The 17,475-nt window shown below is 42.9% G+C and overlaps 1 protein-coding gene across 4 annotated transcripts in view; it reads left to right on the top strand.

The window, feature by feature from the left end:
* The window catches only part of ATP2A3 (ATPase sarcoplasmic/endoplasmic reticulum Ca2+ transporting 3), a 146,198-nt gene that overhangs the window by 49,415 nt on the left and 79,308 nt on the right, over nucleotides 1-17,475 (top strand). For all 4 annotated transcript variants that reach the window (XM_042857762.2, XM_005284388.4, XM_024103468.3 and 1 more), the window contains exons 2-3: nucleotides 7,588-7,605; nucleotides 9,316-9,398. In XM_042857762.2, the coding sequence (XP_042713696.2) occupies nucleotides 7,588-7,605; nucleotides 9,316-9,398 (101 nt within the window). The remainder of the gene's footprint in view (nucleotides 1-7,587; nucleotides 7,606-9,315; nucleotides 9,399-17,475) is intronic.

The raw sequence follows: 17,475 nt of genomic DNA on the forward strand, positions 1-17,475 counted from the left end.
TAGGGCAATTTGGAAAATTGAAAGGGCACAGTCTGGGTGACTAATGGTGATTTAAGTTTTTAGATTATAAGGTATAAAATCAGACTGCTTCTCAGAATTTCTTCCCTCAGTATGATTATGGGCCTAGGAGACCCAGTCACAGATCAGAATCCCTTTGCACTAGCTGCTGTACAAACAGAACAAAATTTTCCAGCAAAATGATTTTTCAACAGAAAATGTAGTTTCTGCAAAATCCCTAATTTTTAAAATTTTCCAATGGAAAATCAACATGAAATATTTCATTTTGGATCAGTTTGACCTGAAACTAAAGAATTTGGTTTGTTGAACTGACACAAAATGTTTTGTTTAGAGTCTGTTCAATAGGGAGCAGCATTTCCCAAAGTGTAACATTGCCTCATGGAAGTTGCATTTTGGATGTTTCATGTCCTGTTGTTCCCTGTAGGGCAGGCTCTGTGGCTGGATTGTATCTCCATGCACTCTCCTCTCTGATAGCTATGTACGGTGGGTCATGGGAGTCAATAACTACAGTGCATCATGGAATGTGCATTGAAGCCTGACCCTTAGGGGACCATGGGGCATGAAGCATTCAGAACTAGAGCTCCCATGAGGCAGTGCGGCACTATACACAAATGCAGTTTAATGTTGACCTGCCTCCGAGTGAAACGTTTTGTTTTGCAAATACTGAAACTTTTTTTGTTTTGATCAGAAATGTCCAAAACAAAACATTTTGACATTCCCATATTGAATTTTTTGAGAACTTCTTGTTCTACAGAAAACTTCAATATTTTGACCTTTCATCATGGTTCAGGATGGGGGGGGGGAGTGTGGGAGGTCAAAATTTCACTCAGATGGTTAGCACTATCTGGGCAGCTAGAAAATTGGGCTCCTTTTGTTTGCTAGGACCGATTTTGAAAGCAATAATTGAAAAATGTGCGGGCTGATTCTCTCAAGTTTCTCTCCCGCTCTTTCCCCCAAATTAGGTTTCTTTGGGGCATTAAGTATGGAAGCTCTGGTGGCTTCGGTGACTCAGCAGCACCTACACTGCCTTAAATTCGTAGCTGTGAAATTCTCGTGTTGTCCTTTGGAACGTAGCCTCTGGCTTCCTTCAGTCCCTCCATTTTCCTGTGCTAAAGAAGAACTGTGCTGATCACTTGTTCCGTCCATTGAATGCCCATGTGGCCGTGCAGCCATGGGGTAGTGGTCAGAGGGGCGGATGAGCATCAGCAACTTTTCTTATTCTTGCTGTTGATTTCAGTGAGAGCCAGGTGCCCTCCACTCTTTGACCTGAGTGGCAGCTGAAGGCTGGGAGCGGGGTCAGGTAGTAATTATTTAATGATAGTAAAGTGTTGAGAGTCAAGAAGTTAAAGATTCATAACTGTTAAAACACACATTGTCAACACCACATGTCAAAAGAGACAAAGTAAATATCCCTAAATCAAACTCTTAATTTCTCAAGCAACATTTTTCTTGCTTTGCGTATCTGTTAATTTTGATGGTTAGCGATGAAAATATTTTTTTCGTTGGTTTGCGTGTGTATGGTGAAATGAATATTTGCGGACATTTACCGATAAAAATCGGATCCCTCCAAGCCTAAGTGTAACTATTTGAAGGGGATGAAGTTAGGTTAGGAAACTCATCACAATAAAAAAGTCTCTGCCTCTGTTACTAGTAAGACCTGATGCTATTAACTGAAAAGTTGAACAAGTTTAATTTTTTTTTTGTCGTTTACTTTTTGCATTTCTTTGAATGAAAATAGACAATGGAAAATAGATGAGTTGGTTTCACTTCCTGGTTCTCATTCACCAGCTCTGTGCTGTTGCTGCTGTATGATGGTATAGAGTTCATAATCTAGGTTTGAGTCACCTTTTACTTTATCCAAACCCAGCCTTAATTTGCAGTTAGAGTAATTCAAGCACATTTGGCTGAAATCACTCCATTGAACTTACACCAGAGACAAATTTGGTCCATTAATTGGTATCCGTGAGCACCAGGGCTTGGAAGGAAAGCTTGTGTTTGCTGTCAGTTACCTATTTCAGTGCTTCACTATTAACAAAAACATCAGGCTGAAGGCTAGAGTCGTGTCTCTCAAGGCCCATTGAACAGAGATGTGACTCAATCCCTTAGTCTGCTTTGAAAATTTCAATCAAAGTAATTGGTATTTAATTACATGGACCTTTGATTTTTATTTTGGGAGCGAACAGTTTAGTACTAAAAGTGGAAGGAACAGCCTATTGCTGAGGGAGTTGATAGGGCATTGGAATGGGAATCCAGAGATCTGGCTTCTATTCCCTATTGCCATTTAGCTGCTGTAGCCGCCAGCAAGGCACTTCTATCTGTGTGTCTGTTTCGCTTCTCGCTATTGGTCTGTCTTATCTATTTAGATTATAAGGTCTTCAAGGCTGGGATTGTGTTTACTATGTGTATGTACAGGGCCTAGCACAATGGGGTCCCAATCTTGATGGCAGTGCCCAAGCACTACCATACTATAGATAGATAACATTCATTCTTTGCTGGCTTATGAAATCTGGATTCCACAGGCTGAATTCTACTTTGTGACACTGATGCAAACCGAGGAAGTCAGTGAGCCAAATCCCCGCCATCACTCCCCCAGCTTAACCTATGATATGAATCTACTGAGAAACCAACTTTTGAAAATGCAGAAAGGTTTGTTTGCTCTGAAAGACTTTGCTGGAAGAGCTTGACAAGCCCTGAAAAGTCCCATCCCTGCTCTCAAACAGCCATCAGCTTGCGACTCCAGTATGTACATTCTAGTCTTCCTCCATACAAAAATACCTGTTACTGCAGTTTGGGGTTTTTTTAGTGAACGTTTTCAATGCTGGTTGTTTTTGTTCATCCTATGTTAGAAAAGCGTCTGACCCTCAGGTTTATAGCTGAGCTTTCTCAAGTTCAAGAGTGTTTGGATTTGTGTTTGTGTTTCAGACTCCTCTCTGATCTGGACATTACCTCTGTCCTCTCAATTCTCATCTTGCAGTGTTTATCCCCACGCCCACTCTGCCCTTAAGTTTTATGGGGAGAACTCAGAACTCAAGTGCACTGAATACTTGTATACCACAGCGAGTGTAGTATAAATACCTAGCTAGACAGTGCGTGAGCGTGTCTGGCTTTGTCATATTACCTATCTTGCTCAGTTCTACTTGCTTCCTCCACAGAAGGAGAAATCGAAGCTCGTGTGAGATGTTTTTGTTCATTCCTTTCAAAAAAGATTCTTCTCTCTGAAATGTGTATGCAGTTGTGAGTCACCAGTGCTTTGCTATGAAATGAGAATTCATTCACTGAATGCTAATGATACTTTTTTTTTTTAAAAGAGACAGAGCGTGAGAGAATGAACGCCCTGGCTACCGCTGAGAGAGAGTGATCCAGCCATTTGCATGAAAAATTCAATGCATCTTCGTCCTCCTCCACAGTGGAAGCACTGATACTTGTCTGGGCTGAAACTAACTATGCTTTAGTGGACCAAATATGTACTGTGGTGACCCTCTAGACCTCTGCACCTTGGTGCATCCCTTTCTGCTTTCAGGAGCTGCCTGAAACATTAATAATGTGGACCCTGGTGTAGGATGGTTTCCCAGCTCCCAACCCAGGCTGAAATGTGTGCATGCAATTAAATTAGAGCGCCCAGTCTTACGGCCTTTTGACAGCAAGTGGCAGGATCTAGGGAAAGTGGAAGAATTGGGATGTGCTTCTTGCCCTTCCCCCAGCTCACACAGTTTTCCTCTGTCCTCCCTTGGGAGCCCATCTGCCATCTGGACCGTATTCCCCTGCCTTCATCATTATTAGTTAGAAGTACTTTGTCCTGCTGGCTGTAGTGTGGCAAACTATGGCAAGTGCAGGCTGTGTAAGCTCCGCCAGGCTTCTACGTAGCTCTGTCAAACGATGCAAAATCCCATAGAAACCTTGACCGTGCACTGCGGGGAAGTCTGGTACAGTCTAGCAGAAACCACTGTTCTTCCAGATCCCCCTTCTCATTACAGGGCTGTCTGCTGCATATAGAGAAAAATCTAAAAATGGGTCAACCTTAGGTTGTGTTTGCTCCTCCCGGGCCCCAGGTGTGAAATGCAACAGGGAAAGTTATTGTAACCCCTTGATGGCCAGAGAGAAATAAAAACATTAAGGCTTTAAAATTCATTGTCTTTAGACTTCCCAGAGCTAGAAGTCAGTGCTCTGTGTGCCATTGGAAAGCTGGTTTTCTGTTAGACTAAATCCCTGAGGGAACTGGCACCTGAAGTGGGCAAAAGTGAGTGATAAATACATTTATAACTCAGCTCTGCAATTTATCACTTGGATGTCACCTCAGCATTTATAAGCCTGTGCGTGCCTGTGCATGTATGAATTGAAAATCATCTCTATGACACTGATTTCCAAAAGTAACGAGGGTTTTTGGGTGCTGGACTTCCAGAGTGTGGGTGCTCATAAATTTCTGAAAACTGGGCCCTTTTCATATGGCTCAAGTAAGGCACGCAAAATCACAGGCCACTTGTGAAAACCTCGGCGTGTGTGTGTGTGTATATGTAAATGTATATGTGTGTATATCTATATATGCCAAGATTCATTCTCTAATGCGTGTGCATGCATATAAATATATAGATTATAAACAAAATAATTTTCTTGTGGGTGGGAGTATATAATTGCAACACATAATATTGCATAGCCCTATACCTACCCCATTATTCCATCTGAGTGTGGAAACATTAGACTATTAATTATGTCTGAGTCCTGAGGGAACTTCCTTTCCTGTTGCATTATTACAGTTAAAGATTTTCATCCTTAGGAATATGTGAGAAGTCTCTGAAGCTTGTAGTCTATCCTGTAAATCTTCTGAAATCACCTGATAAAGATTAGGAGCTTTTTTCCTTTCAGGCTTTTATTTTCACCTTGGGACAGGTATCAGCTTTGCTTGCCATGATTAAGATGCAAAGCTTTGCTTTGGTTGAGAGATCAGTCAGGGGCTGTGCTCCTTAGAACTGACAGATTTACCTTGGAATGGTGGAACAGCAGGTGACTGGTTAAAGCCGGAGAAAAACCCTGGATTGCTAAGGGAGCTCAGGGCATCTGTTGAATGAGTATTTGTAGGGGCTGGCTGTGGGAATTCTCTTCTGCAGGCGCCCAGAAGCGACTGATAGTAACGTCAGTGACCTAGCCAGTTGTAGGTATTGCAAGGTGGGGTTTAAGTGTAAAAAGAGGGGTGGGAGAAAGGGCTGATGACCAAATAAAATAGTCAAAATATATGGTTGGAAGATACTGGAGAGCAGTCTATAGCGAATACTGAGACCAGTATAATTAGTGACTTATGCAAACTCACTGGTGTTTAAGGTTACCTTGCCCTTCCATGCCCTGTTTGTCTGTTCATCCACTATTGTATATAGTCAAAATGCTAGGCTGTGAGCTCTCTGGAACTCTCTTTGTACTACTTGTTTGTACAATGGCTAGCATGATGAGGCCCTGATTTGAGACCTCTGCAGTAGAAATGATCAATAATAAAAGTGGAGGTTGTTAGCACCAGCTGGCGTTTGTATATTCCAGGCATATCAAAATACTAGTGAGATCGGTGGAGAGATAGGTGCCGATCTAAAAAAGAGAGCAGGGACACTTAAACTATTTTTCCAATAGTCTCAGCATTTCAGACCCAGAGGAATCGTATTTATTTCGAGCATCATCCAATCCTCTGGGTACATTAAATATATATAGGACCAATATCCAGAATTCAAGAGCCAGCTCCACCCATGTAGGTACAACTCTTCCCCCCACCCCCAGCAGATGCATCAGAACTCTTCCGAACAATGGGCTTTCTGCCTAATATCTTTCCCTAGGAGAAGAATTAGGAAGAACCTCTGCAAAGGGAACCTTCCAGGGATCCTCCTTCCAGCAGGTTGTTTCCTGGGAGGAGCAATCTACTCTGAATCTTCCAAGCATATGCTGTAAAAATATAAGGAAAAATAGGCAGCAGCCGTCCCTCAGGGGGAGTAAATTCTGGTGAAGTCTGTGGCAAGTGTTCAGAGCTGTTTTTAAAAAGGAATTACTTTATGGGTTAGTTCTGATTCATTCATGGCATGTGGGCATGTGTACTGGAGAGACTTACAGGGATTTAATCAGATGCCAGTCAACCAGCCAGGTGCATGTGGGGAGAATGGAATTCTCATTTGTATTTATTTTTCAGGAGGTTGCAAGTGTTCTAAAATAAGTTTGAGGAAGGATGGTCTTGAAGTCAAGGCACTGGCCCAGGCCTCAGGAGATGTGGTTCAATTCCTGGATCTGCCACAGACTTACTATATGACCTTGGGTACAAAAAGTGTCTCAGTTCCCCTACTGTAAAGTGATGATAATACTTCTCTGTCTCACAGGTGTGTTGAGAATAAAATCCGTGTGCATGTGTGAGATACACCAATGATATGCTAAAACCCAGACAGACAGAGTTTTATATATGACCAGAAGCTGGCAAAGGGCCTTGATGCTGGCAATGGGACTCCTTTCTGACAGATGGGATTTTGAAAAGTGTTGGCCTAATTCTGCTCCCATTGAAGTCAATGGTAAAACTCCCACCGGAGCAGTGTTAGGCCAACCTTGAGTTCTTTTTAAAATGTCACCTTTATCTTCTCTCTTGTACTCAAAGGAGGGAAAAACACAGAGCTAGTCTGGGAAGGAAAGTATAAGTGACAGAAATAAATAAATAAAATTAATTCCCTTCTGATCGGTTGACCTTCCTCCCCCTCCAGACAAAGGCAGACAAGCTACGTACTTTGTTAATCTCTGAAATGTTTAACCCATATAGTATGTTAAAATATAATGCTTGTGAGAGGTACTGTAACTGACAACTCTTCTGATGTGGGACTGTTTTCAGTACAAGCTGGATTTCCAAATGTCTTTCCGGCCATCAAGGTTTCAGGCGAATGAGGGTCTATTCAGTGTAATTACTAGTCTGTCAGGGAATGTGACTCTTTCTTGGATAAGAGGGAGTTTGGGATAATTTAGGTTGAACTGTATGAGCAAAGTGAGGGCTAGGCAGTTTAGTCTCTTGTCAGGGTTGTCAAGTTTGAAAGAAGATGTGTGTTTTATTGAAATTCAGTAACCTCTGAGTAATTCCAACCCTCTGCTCTGACCCCTTTGCCTTCGCCTGGCTGCACTGTAATGGGGAAATGGAGACTGGTGTTCTGTTCTTTAAAACGAATGTTAGGAAGAGCAAAGGAGAAACGCGGACACTATTGGGAAGAATTATCATGGGGTAGAAAAGGAAATGAATTCCAGTTTGGTCTCTAAAGTGCATAGTGTTCTCCATGCAACCAGCGTCCTGGAGGCATCATACATCTCACCTCTCTTCCTTAAGATTTGTTAGGCTGTCTCTTGTTGTGTTTGGTACATAGATGCCTTTTTTGCACCCCTTCCAAAGTTCTTGGGGTCTGAGGTGTGTGTATACATGAGAACATGTGGTTTTCACAAAGCTTTCTAGTCTAACCACTCAACCAGTTTCTTTCCAATGCTAAATTCTTGTCTGTTTCCAGATCAATAATATCTCTTCTTTTTCTTTTCTCTCCTACCGCGTCTGTTCCTTGGCATGTTGGTGGAAATCTGCAGAACTCCCTGCTGAAGAAGGTAGGTGGAATTATATTGACTCTGCTTTTTCTTTTTTTGACTTCCCCTTCGCTCTTGGAGCACGTCTCTAGGTATTCTGGGAGGGAGCTTAGTGTCTGCTAGTCCCATGGAGACTGCTGGGAAGCTCACAAGGGACCTGATTCAATGCTCATGGGAATATTTTGCAGTGGAGAGAGTTGGAGACCTAAGAGCATCCCCAGTTACATAAAGGCAAAACTTACCTGTATGAGGTTTAGGAGGGGAAAGCAAGCTGACTTCACACTCTTGAGTGACGCTGTCTAGAATCTTGAGCTGAAAAATTGACCTTGAAAATTCTCTCATAAAGGAAGTTTTTAAACTTCTTGATTCTGGTACAGCAAATTATGGTAAAAGATCATTCTATGGAAATGTTAAAAAGTAGCTCCTACACATATAGAGCATCCTTACCTACAAGGCATCCTACACTAGACCAGTCCATATCTACTATAATAATAATACTTTACACTTACGTAGCACCTGTCACCTGTGGTTCCCAAAGTACTGCATAAAGATTATAAGCTTATACCCATTGTGCAGGTGAGTAAATTGAGCCCCCAAGAGGTTTAAGGACTCCCCATGTGTCACATTGTGAGTCAAAGACATTCAAAAATAGAATGCAGGAGTGCTGACTTAGGTACAGATCCTCAAAAGTATTAAGGTGCCTAACTCTCATTGGTTTCCATGGGAATTAGACTCTAAAATACCTTTGAGGACCTAGATTGTATCTCCCTGCTCTGACCGCTAGCCTATTGGCTCTCAGATAAAAAGGCATCTCTTGTACACTGATTTGTTGGGGATTATGAAGCAAGGGTGGTGCGATCCTTTTAAGTGTAAAAAGAATAGTTGTCTTCAGCACTTATACATCCTGTAAGTCGAGCATATGCAGTTTCCAACAACACATGAATGAAGGGAAGGGGGCTGAATGTTAGTCTCTTTAGTTAAAAACAAAACAAAAAACATGCAAACCAACTTAGTTTGGAGGAGGATCCATGTCTGCTGCTGATTGGTCAAATTTTGGCTGTGAAAATCCTTCATACTGTCCCTTGAAAGGTGAGTTATATTACTCCAGAAGTTAGAGCAATGCTTCGCTCTGCAATTGCAGCCAGGGATCTCAGTTCCACTGAAAGAAAAACCTTGGGCTTTTCAAAGTGTGTCTTTTTTAAACCAAGGAAACTTCAGGTGCATCAGTTTTTAGTGATCTCCCTGTGCACAGGGCCATTCTGTCTACTAGCCATCTGTGATTGCCACCAGGAAACACTGCCTTGTTTCTTGGCTGCCTCCTTCCATCCCCGTTTGTCTTCCGCTCAGCCCCTGGCAAGGGCTGGTGGAGCGTAGCGTGATCCGGTCAGGCATCAGTATGGCTGCCACATGCTCACCTTTGGAGCTGAGCTGGCAATGATCCAAGTCCTGATTCAGGACAGCACTTAGCATATGCTTTACATTAGGCATGTGTTTCAGTCCCATTGACTTCACTGGGGCGTAGGCGCGTATTGAAGTGTGGCCCTGAATAGGGATGCTTTCTTCAGTCAAGCCCACAGTTCGTAATGCCAGTAATTCTAACTCAAGCGTGTCCAACCTCAAAGCAGAGCACAGCCCCCTTGCACCCAAGCAGGCTTAGTAGCTTGAGCTCTCCCAAGTTCATTTTCAGCATCTGCATAGCGCTTATGGTGCTTCCATGTTTTGTTTTGCTAGGAAAGTCCCTCTGGGAGCTGGTGCTGGAGCAGTTTGAAGATCTCCTTGTGCGCATTCTTCTCTTGGCTGCTGTTGTGTCATTTGTAAGTATCCCTGTCTCCTCTCTCTGTGTGTGATGCTCCCAAATAAACAAATACCAGTCAGCATTGTCTGTGCTCTAAAAGCAAAGATAGTGGTTGATGGCCCCTCTATGCACTTGCAAAGGTCCTGACTGTAATGGAAGTGATGCTGCATCAGGAAACGGGACTTGGGGGGAGTCTGTGCAGGTGAGTGAAAAGTACACAGAAAGGAGGTATGGGGTAGGACTGTCAGGCACTCTCTTTGGAACCCAAGGACCAGCAGCAGCAAGATCTGCTGCAACCTCAGAGCTGCAGCAGCAGACATGGGACTCAGATAGCTAGGGGGCAGAGGATTCCTACCCCTAATATAAGTCTGCTGTGCCAAACCCACCGGAGCGTAGGGGATAAAATTTAGCCCAAAAGAAGGTATGTCTAGAGAGTATTGCACTGTAATCAGAACAGATATATGGGATGCTAAGTGACTCTAGGTGCTTTACAAAGCAGTTATACCAGCAGTGCAGAGACTGTGCAGATAACTGACAATAGCTTGCACCCAGCTTTGATATTAGGGAATATTGATCAAGCCATTCATGTTATCCCAAAATTTCCTGGGGTCTGTAAATTTCGCACTGAATTCTATTCGAGATGGGCAAAAGGACCTCAGGGGATAAGTGCCACTAACTGAGCCACATGTTATATGTTCAGAGTTAATCCCAATAATAGCCATGAAATTAGAAACTCTACAGCAGCTATGTACCTTGAAACTTGGCCATTACCAGGATGTCCCATTGAGTTTAATGATGATTTGGCAAATTTAAACCTTTTGATCCAGATAATTCATGCTGCAAATTCATGTCAGACTTCTAAAAAGCCACAGCTGTTTAGTTGCATATGTTTCACAGTGTGCTGTAATAAGTTCCTTCCAAACTAGTTCAATAACTGCCCAGTTAGAAGACTGCGAGCGCATTCATTTAACGTGGTATCATTTTCTACTGTACTTGCGGCTCTCTAGCTAGTTCCTGCAGAATAGCAAAGTACTGTGGTGTAGTGGGAGACAGTACAGTCTAGAGGACAAGGCACTGCACTGGGAGTCAGGAGACACGGGCTATGTATCCAGCTCAACCACTGACCTGCTGTCTAATCTTGGATAAAGCACTTCATCTTGATAGAGTCATTCATTTTAAGGTCAGAACAGACTACTGTGATCATCTGGTCTGGCCTCCTGCATAAACTTCCCTGAAATAATTCCTGCTTCAAGTCCTGTTAGCTGTGGTTGGACTCAAGAATATCTTTTAGAAAAACACACATTCTTGATTTTAAAATGTCCAGTGATGGAGAATCCACCACAACCTTTGGTAAGTTGTTCCAGTGGAAATTTATCCTCACTGTTTAAAAAATTGTGCCTTATTTTTAGTTTGAATGTATCTAGCTTCAACTTGCACCCATTGGATCTCGTTCTACTTTTGTCTGCTAGATTGAAGAGCCCTCTGTTAGCAAATTTCTGTTCCCCATGTGGCTATTTTTACACTGTGATCAAGTCAGCCCCAGTTGAATTTGAGATCGCATTGTGCTAGATGCTGTACAAGTGAAATAAAATACCGTGCCTACCCAAAGAGTGGACAATCTCAACTGCATGCAGTTCAGGAAATATCATTATAAAGCGTGAATACAGCACAAAAGAGCTAATAATCAGTAGGAATTTTAACAGGAGTGTTAAAATCCATGTGCTGGAGGAGCCACAGCAGAAAGTTATTTTGAGTTGCTCAGCACTTAAGTTGAGCTTGTCCCGTCCTCCCTCTGCCTTCGCCTCTCCCCGCCCGCTGGAAGTTCAAGCCCTTTGTATTGACAGATCCAAGAATATGAGCTGCTCCGATGAGTGAGCATGGCAGGCAAATCAGTACATTTATTTAACCATGTGAATGTAGAATTAATGTACAAGCATGTTTTTGAATAGGTGTTGAACAAGAGTAAAGGAGGATAGGATGTGTGTTTAAAGTAGTAGGCAAAGCTGCAACCAAAGGTCGGTTAATATGCAAAGAGACACAAATGACATGAATAGATCTGGTAGTTTTTGTGACAGCTGCAGAGGTTCTGCGTTCTCTAAAGTTCCAATTTAGCAATGCATTTAAGCATATTGCCACTGTAAGTATGTGCTTAAGTGCTTTGCTTTGCTGATTTGGGGCCTGAGCAGCCTGCCACTGAAGTCATTTGGGCAATCTCAGTTTTGAACCACTGAGACTCAACTTTTTTCTCTTCATTGTTATCTTTTAATGGTCTCTTGTCCATTAAAACTTCCTTTTGCAGGCCATTAGCCTTGTGTGCAGACTCCAAGGCTAAGACAGAAAAAGCGCCTATAATCCTGTCGCGTACACAGATTTTCCCCTTATTTCTTGCTAAAAGTTCTAAGTTACTGCATGAAAAGATTATAAGATTGTATTCAGCATCTCCCATTGAGCCCAGGTGTTGCTTAGTAGGTGATGTTCTGCTGCAAGGCTTGTGTAAGAAACTAAATTCAGCTTCCCTTGTGAGTTGCGTGAAAACCGTTTTTTCTAGAATGGGTACAATTAGCCACGGAGAGTCTGTCTTCACTGCAGAGTTAACCTGGGCTCTTACTTGGTGGTTGTCCCTAACCAAGCTTCTGTCCCCACACAAAAACTTCTGACTTAAGTTTGGTGATGCTTTCAACCTGGGTTAGCTATAGGCAAAGCCTGAATGCTGCTTTTCACTCTGGCTGCTAACCAGTGGGGAGACAGGCTAAACCAGTCGAGTGATGATGGTCCTTCAGTGCCTTCTCACAATTCCCCCTGTATGCCCAGAACAACAGACAAGTTCTCCCACAATTCGTTAGGAAAGAATCGTATTGCGGCTCAGCTTACTGAAGTGCTAAGAACCAAGGGATGTACCCCTAGAAGGCCTCGTGACACATAGGGGAAGTACAGATCCTCTGTGGCCTCACTAACTTAAATGTGGCATTATAGTGTGGCTGCTCACCTCTGGGCTAAGCTGGCCTGGGTGCCCTGATCCACGTGCCAAGAGTTAACTCTGCAGTGAAGACATCCTTAGTACCAGGAAAAGTGCACATGGGACAAAAAGAATGGAGGGTTGATCTGATCTTCTGCATAGCAGAAGATTCAATGACTTGTTCTGTTCTTCTATTCCAGAGTGTCAGGAATCTAGAAGGATGAGTGGACTGCATTTTTGGAAGGGTAGGAAAGTAGTAGTATGGGAAATTTTTGAAGCTTTACTTGTATACCTAAAAGAACATTTATTATTATTATTATTATTATTATTTTTGGTGAACAGACATTTTCATGATGATGTGTGTGCACCTCTTTTTAAGTTGAATGAAGGGGTGGAAGTGGGCTGTTTCTCCTTGAAGAGCTGTCTATTGGAAGAGAGGGTGAAAGGATTTAGGACTGGGGGGGGGGGGGGGAATGGACAGGGATTCCAGGTATTATGGAGCTCTGTAGGGGAGAGAGACAGAAAAGACTGTCAGGGATGCACCTTGGGCATAGTGGAAAGAGATGAACAGAGTGATTGGGTGCTGGACTTTGGGTCCCTGGGGGGAGATGCAGAGCTATTCTGCTGTTTCTCCCAACTAGCTGGATCAGAAGGGCCTATGGAGCTCCAGCTCTGGTACATTAAAGGCTTGAGTGGCTTTCTGAAGAAGAGGGATCTAGAGGGAGGGATGTGAAGCCTGGCTGAGAAAATGCCCTTTTTTATGTTGGCAAGTACAAACCTGCGGCAGGGCTGTAGTTAAGAACACAGGCAGAGTGCAAGAAAGAGGGTGAGGCTTATTTTTAAACAATACCCGCTGGTGTGATGATGTGGGAAGTCTGCCTGTTCAAAGGTTGTGTGGGTTATTGGAGGTGAGACAGGGAACTTCTTATATAAGTGAAGCTTATTTTAAAATTCCACATATTAATCAACATTCCGATCTAAACAGCAGGGACTGAATCCATGCATCTGTCTATATCAAGGAAGGAGGAGTCCTGAAATTGTTTACAAAATCTGTTAGTTTGGACCCTCTTGCTTTGAAATAAAGCCTCTCTCTTGACAGTTTAATGTCTGGGTGTCTCAAAGCCACTTTATTGCTAGTCAGAGACATTACATATTTAATTAAAAAAATCCAGCGTTTTACATTATTTTTCTCCAGCTAGATTCTTGAGTTGGAATTTCAGCATTATGCCATCGTGTGTAGGAGTTGCTCTTACACCTGCTGTTAGCTTAGTCGAGCCTGTTCTGTTTAAAGAGCCTATTGATGCCAAAGTCATGAGTGAATGAGAGTTTGAGATATTGAAGCAAACTCCACCTTCTCACTGTTGTGAATTTTGTCCTGTTAGGAAAGGGATTTAATGGCATGGTTGAGTCTAATGTTATTTGGAATGTATAAATTTATCTTCTCTTTAAACCGCTACTGCAGAAAATGTTGTGATATCAGCCAAGAAGACCTGACTGCAATTGGGGTCCCATTGTGGCACAAATGCATAGTAAGACAGTCCCAGTTCTGAAGAGCTTGTATAGACAAGACATCAAAGGGTGGGAGGAGAAACTGTGGCACAGATGAGGGAAGTGACCTGTCGCAGAGCTGGGACTAAAACCTAGGTCGTCTCTCTCTCTTCTGTCTTTTCCACTAAACTATGTGCCTCCCCAAAATGTAGGGTGTAATTTACTTGACACCAATATCAAAATGTAGTATTTAATTGCTCTATACCTTAATATGGTGCGTATTTTTGAGGATTTCAGTGTGGAAGTGTAGATTCTAGTGGACGTATGAATGGCTTTCGTTATTCTTAGCTATTATGGAGTACTTCTTCATCCATAGGTCCCAAATCACTTTAGAAAGATGGGTATGTAGATCATCTCCACCTTAGAGATGAGGAAGCGTCTTGCTGCTAGAGAAAAGAAATTTTAGACTGATTCTGGGCACCCACAATGTAGCTCGATGTCTGTCTGTGAATCATGACCGATTTTCTTTAATGACAGCTATGGTGGGGCCATGTGCCTTTCAAGTTGAGGTTTCAGCTGTCACTACAAGTGATCCTCTGAAAGCTTGGCAGGCTTATCTGACCTCACCCAAGCTTGTTTGGGCATGCAAGGAGATCCCATGGCTTAGCAGTTCGATCAGGGCACAAGAAGTCAGAACTCCTCGGTTTTGTTCCTGGTTCTGCTCTGACTTGCTGAGAGATCTTGGGAAGTCGCTTCACTTCTTTGCTGCAATTTCCCTCCTCCTGTGAGGGTATTGTAAAGTGCTGCAGGGCACTGTCAATGTGCAAAATATTGTTTGTTCAAAATTGAGATGGCAGCCTTATGACAACAGGTTTTTCGGTGAGATTTCTAGTACTTCCTGGACAGCTTGGAAACACCCCCATAACAGCTTGTGTGGGCAATTTTGGCACAGAAATGAAAAATGGGAGCGCTGGGTGCCTTTGGTTTGGGTTGGAGTTTTGGGAGAAGGATTTAGAGTTGGTTGGTTGTTAGCTCTACCTATCACCTTTCTTCTCAGCAAGACTGGTACATCTTTAATAAGAGTCTCTTCTCTCTCAATGGAAAGCTTAAAAGCCTGTGTTTATTTGCCGGGGTGCAATGTTGATTCATTTGCAACTCCTCTTGCCAGATGCAAAGCGTGCGCTGTAACTGAGGCATGTATGCAAACTCGCCCTGGCAGTTTACACATCCTGAAGCTTTACTAATATGTAACCGTCCTCCCAGTGACCTCTCCCACATCCGTTGTTCTGAACAAATATATAGCGAATCAGCACAAAGTCCATACATTAGTATAGCAGTTGGTCTGTACAACACAGTAATCTGAATGCTGGCACTCTTGCTGACTCACTTGCTATCAGTGACACTTAGGCTATGTCTACACTACACAGCTTTTAGCAACATGGATGTGTCGGTGGCGCTAAAAGTCACGCAATGTAGCCGCTGTTTGTCGGCTCTCCTGCCGACAAAAAACTTCTACCCCAATGAGTGGCGTTTGCGTTGTCGGCAAAGGTGCTGTTCACACTGACACTTGTCCTGGCAAAACTTTTGTCTTTTAGGGAGTGTGGGGGGGGGGGGGGGAGTTCTAACACCTCTGAAAGACAAAAGTTTTGTCGTTCAATTGCCAGTTAGACATGGCCTTAGAAACTATATCACTGATTCTCAACATATTAGTGGTGCCTGGTACTGTACTGTGCCACTGATTTCACATACTTTCAGTGGTGCCTAGAAATTAGTGTTGGCTGCGCTAGAAATGTCTAATATCACAGACCTTTTAGATGCTTTCTGGATAGTATGTTCTTGCCTGTGGAAAAATACACGTGGCTATCTCTTTAAGGCATGTTGTCCGGCCAGATTTGCCTCCACATTTAGATTCTGTACAACTGAACTTTAGAAAACCTGCTCTTGTGATTAACTTTGGTGTGTGTTTGTTTTTTCTTTTATGGTGGTTCTTTCTTTGAATGCAGAAAACGACAATTTAGGGCCTGTGTTAAGAGAATGATGTGCAGGTTAGGCAACTATATCATGCTCTGTTGCACTTATTTGGTTTTGCTGCTGAATAAGGGACTTTCCTGTAAAGACTCCAGGTGGCATGTCTGAAAAGCTAAAGCAGTCATAGGGTCTCAGGACCTGACTTTGAGAGAGATTGCACGCACAAAAGTGCATGTCCATTTGCATGCTTAATTTGTACCTGTGACTGCCTATGTGATGGCAGCAATTCTACGTGCCAGTGACCCCATCCAGCTGGTAATCATGTGCAGTACTTGAAAACCAATCCTGACGTTTGGGATTCTGAATGACAGAGTTTCTGTGAAACCTGCACACAGTGCTGGGGATTTTAGTTGGACTTGCAGCTTTGGCCCTCATCTTCCTTGCTTCAGTCAGCTAAACTCCAGGCTTTTGTAAAATCAAGGCAATGAGGGTGTGTGTGAGGTGAGAGAGAGAGACTGATGTAACTGGAAGGGGAACTCTGTAAACATAACACGGATGTCGCAGCTACTTCCTTGAGGTATAATCACTAATTCAGTGTCCCTTTGCTCTCAAAGGTGCTTGATTCTCAGGCATTTGTTTAGTTAAACACACATGATTACACATCTGGATGTACTATCTTGGTCATCAAAGCAGGAAAGGACAGCGAGCGGTGAACTTGTGTTCTGACTCCTAAACTGCCTCTGATTTCAGTGCCATGCCTATTAGGGATCCTTCTCTCCCAGTCTCTGATGGAAATCACCTGACTCCCTTTACTAGATTCTTAGCTCCGATGAGTATGGGGACCATGCTACATATACAGCTCCACTTTCCTTAGTGGACAGTTGCCTTACGTCCCCAGCTGCCTCGTGAATTGGTTTGCTGGTTTGAACATAATAGCAGAGCCCAGAGTCATGCACCAGAGTTATTTACTGGCTGAGATGGGGAGGGAGGGCGGGTTATGCATCGATGTGGAAGGAACAGATTTTAATTAGTATATCTCAAGGTTCCTTGATTTCTCTCTTTTCAAAACCCAAGGGGGGGAAAGTTCCATAGGTGCTAATCAAGAGTACAGAGAGGGAAATGTAGAAACATTGATTATGTTGTACTTGGTAAATACTTGGTGACTTACCCAACCCTGGCTCAGGCTGAAGTTAAAAGGAGTCTTTCCATCAACTTCAGTGGGCTCTGGATCAAGCCCATGTTGTTGTCAGTTCTATCTTTCTCATGTGAGAAATCTCATGTTAAATTGAACTTTGAGATGCTATTATTGCTGAATCCTGACTTGCATCATCATAACATTTTGAATAAGAAGCTTTTAGTGCCTTTATCTTATTTTCTGCTAGTGCAAAACCTTAAGTGGATAAAGAGAGAATCTAGGGGGGAAATAAACAGATCTGCTGGAATTCATTGAAAATAACCCATACAATATCGATTCCTTCCAAGCCCAAACATAGGTCAGTGAAGCATAACATGAGCCATTCATGAGCTGGTGAGCTAACAAACTGGTTTCCAGTCCACTTGAATAAGCAACCATCTGACAAATCTCCTACCATCTCCCACCTTCTCTGCTTTGTCATTTTTTAATAACGGCATTCCATATCAGCCGGTAATTGTCTCGTGAAAATGACATGTTATCGTGCCACAC

This window comes from Chrysemys picta, chromosome 19 (assembly GCF_011386835.1).
Source record: "Chrysemys picta bellii isolate R12L10 chromosome 19, ASM1138683v2, whole genome shotgun sequence".
Lineage (NCBI taxonomy): Eukaryota > Metazoa > Chordata > Testudines > Emydidae > Chrysemys > Chrysemys picta.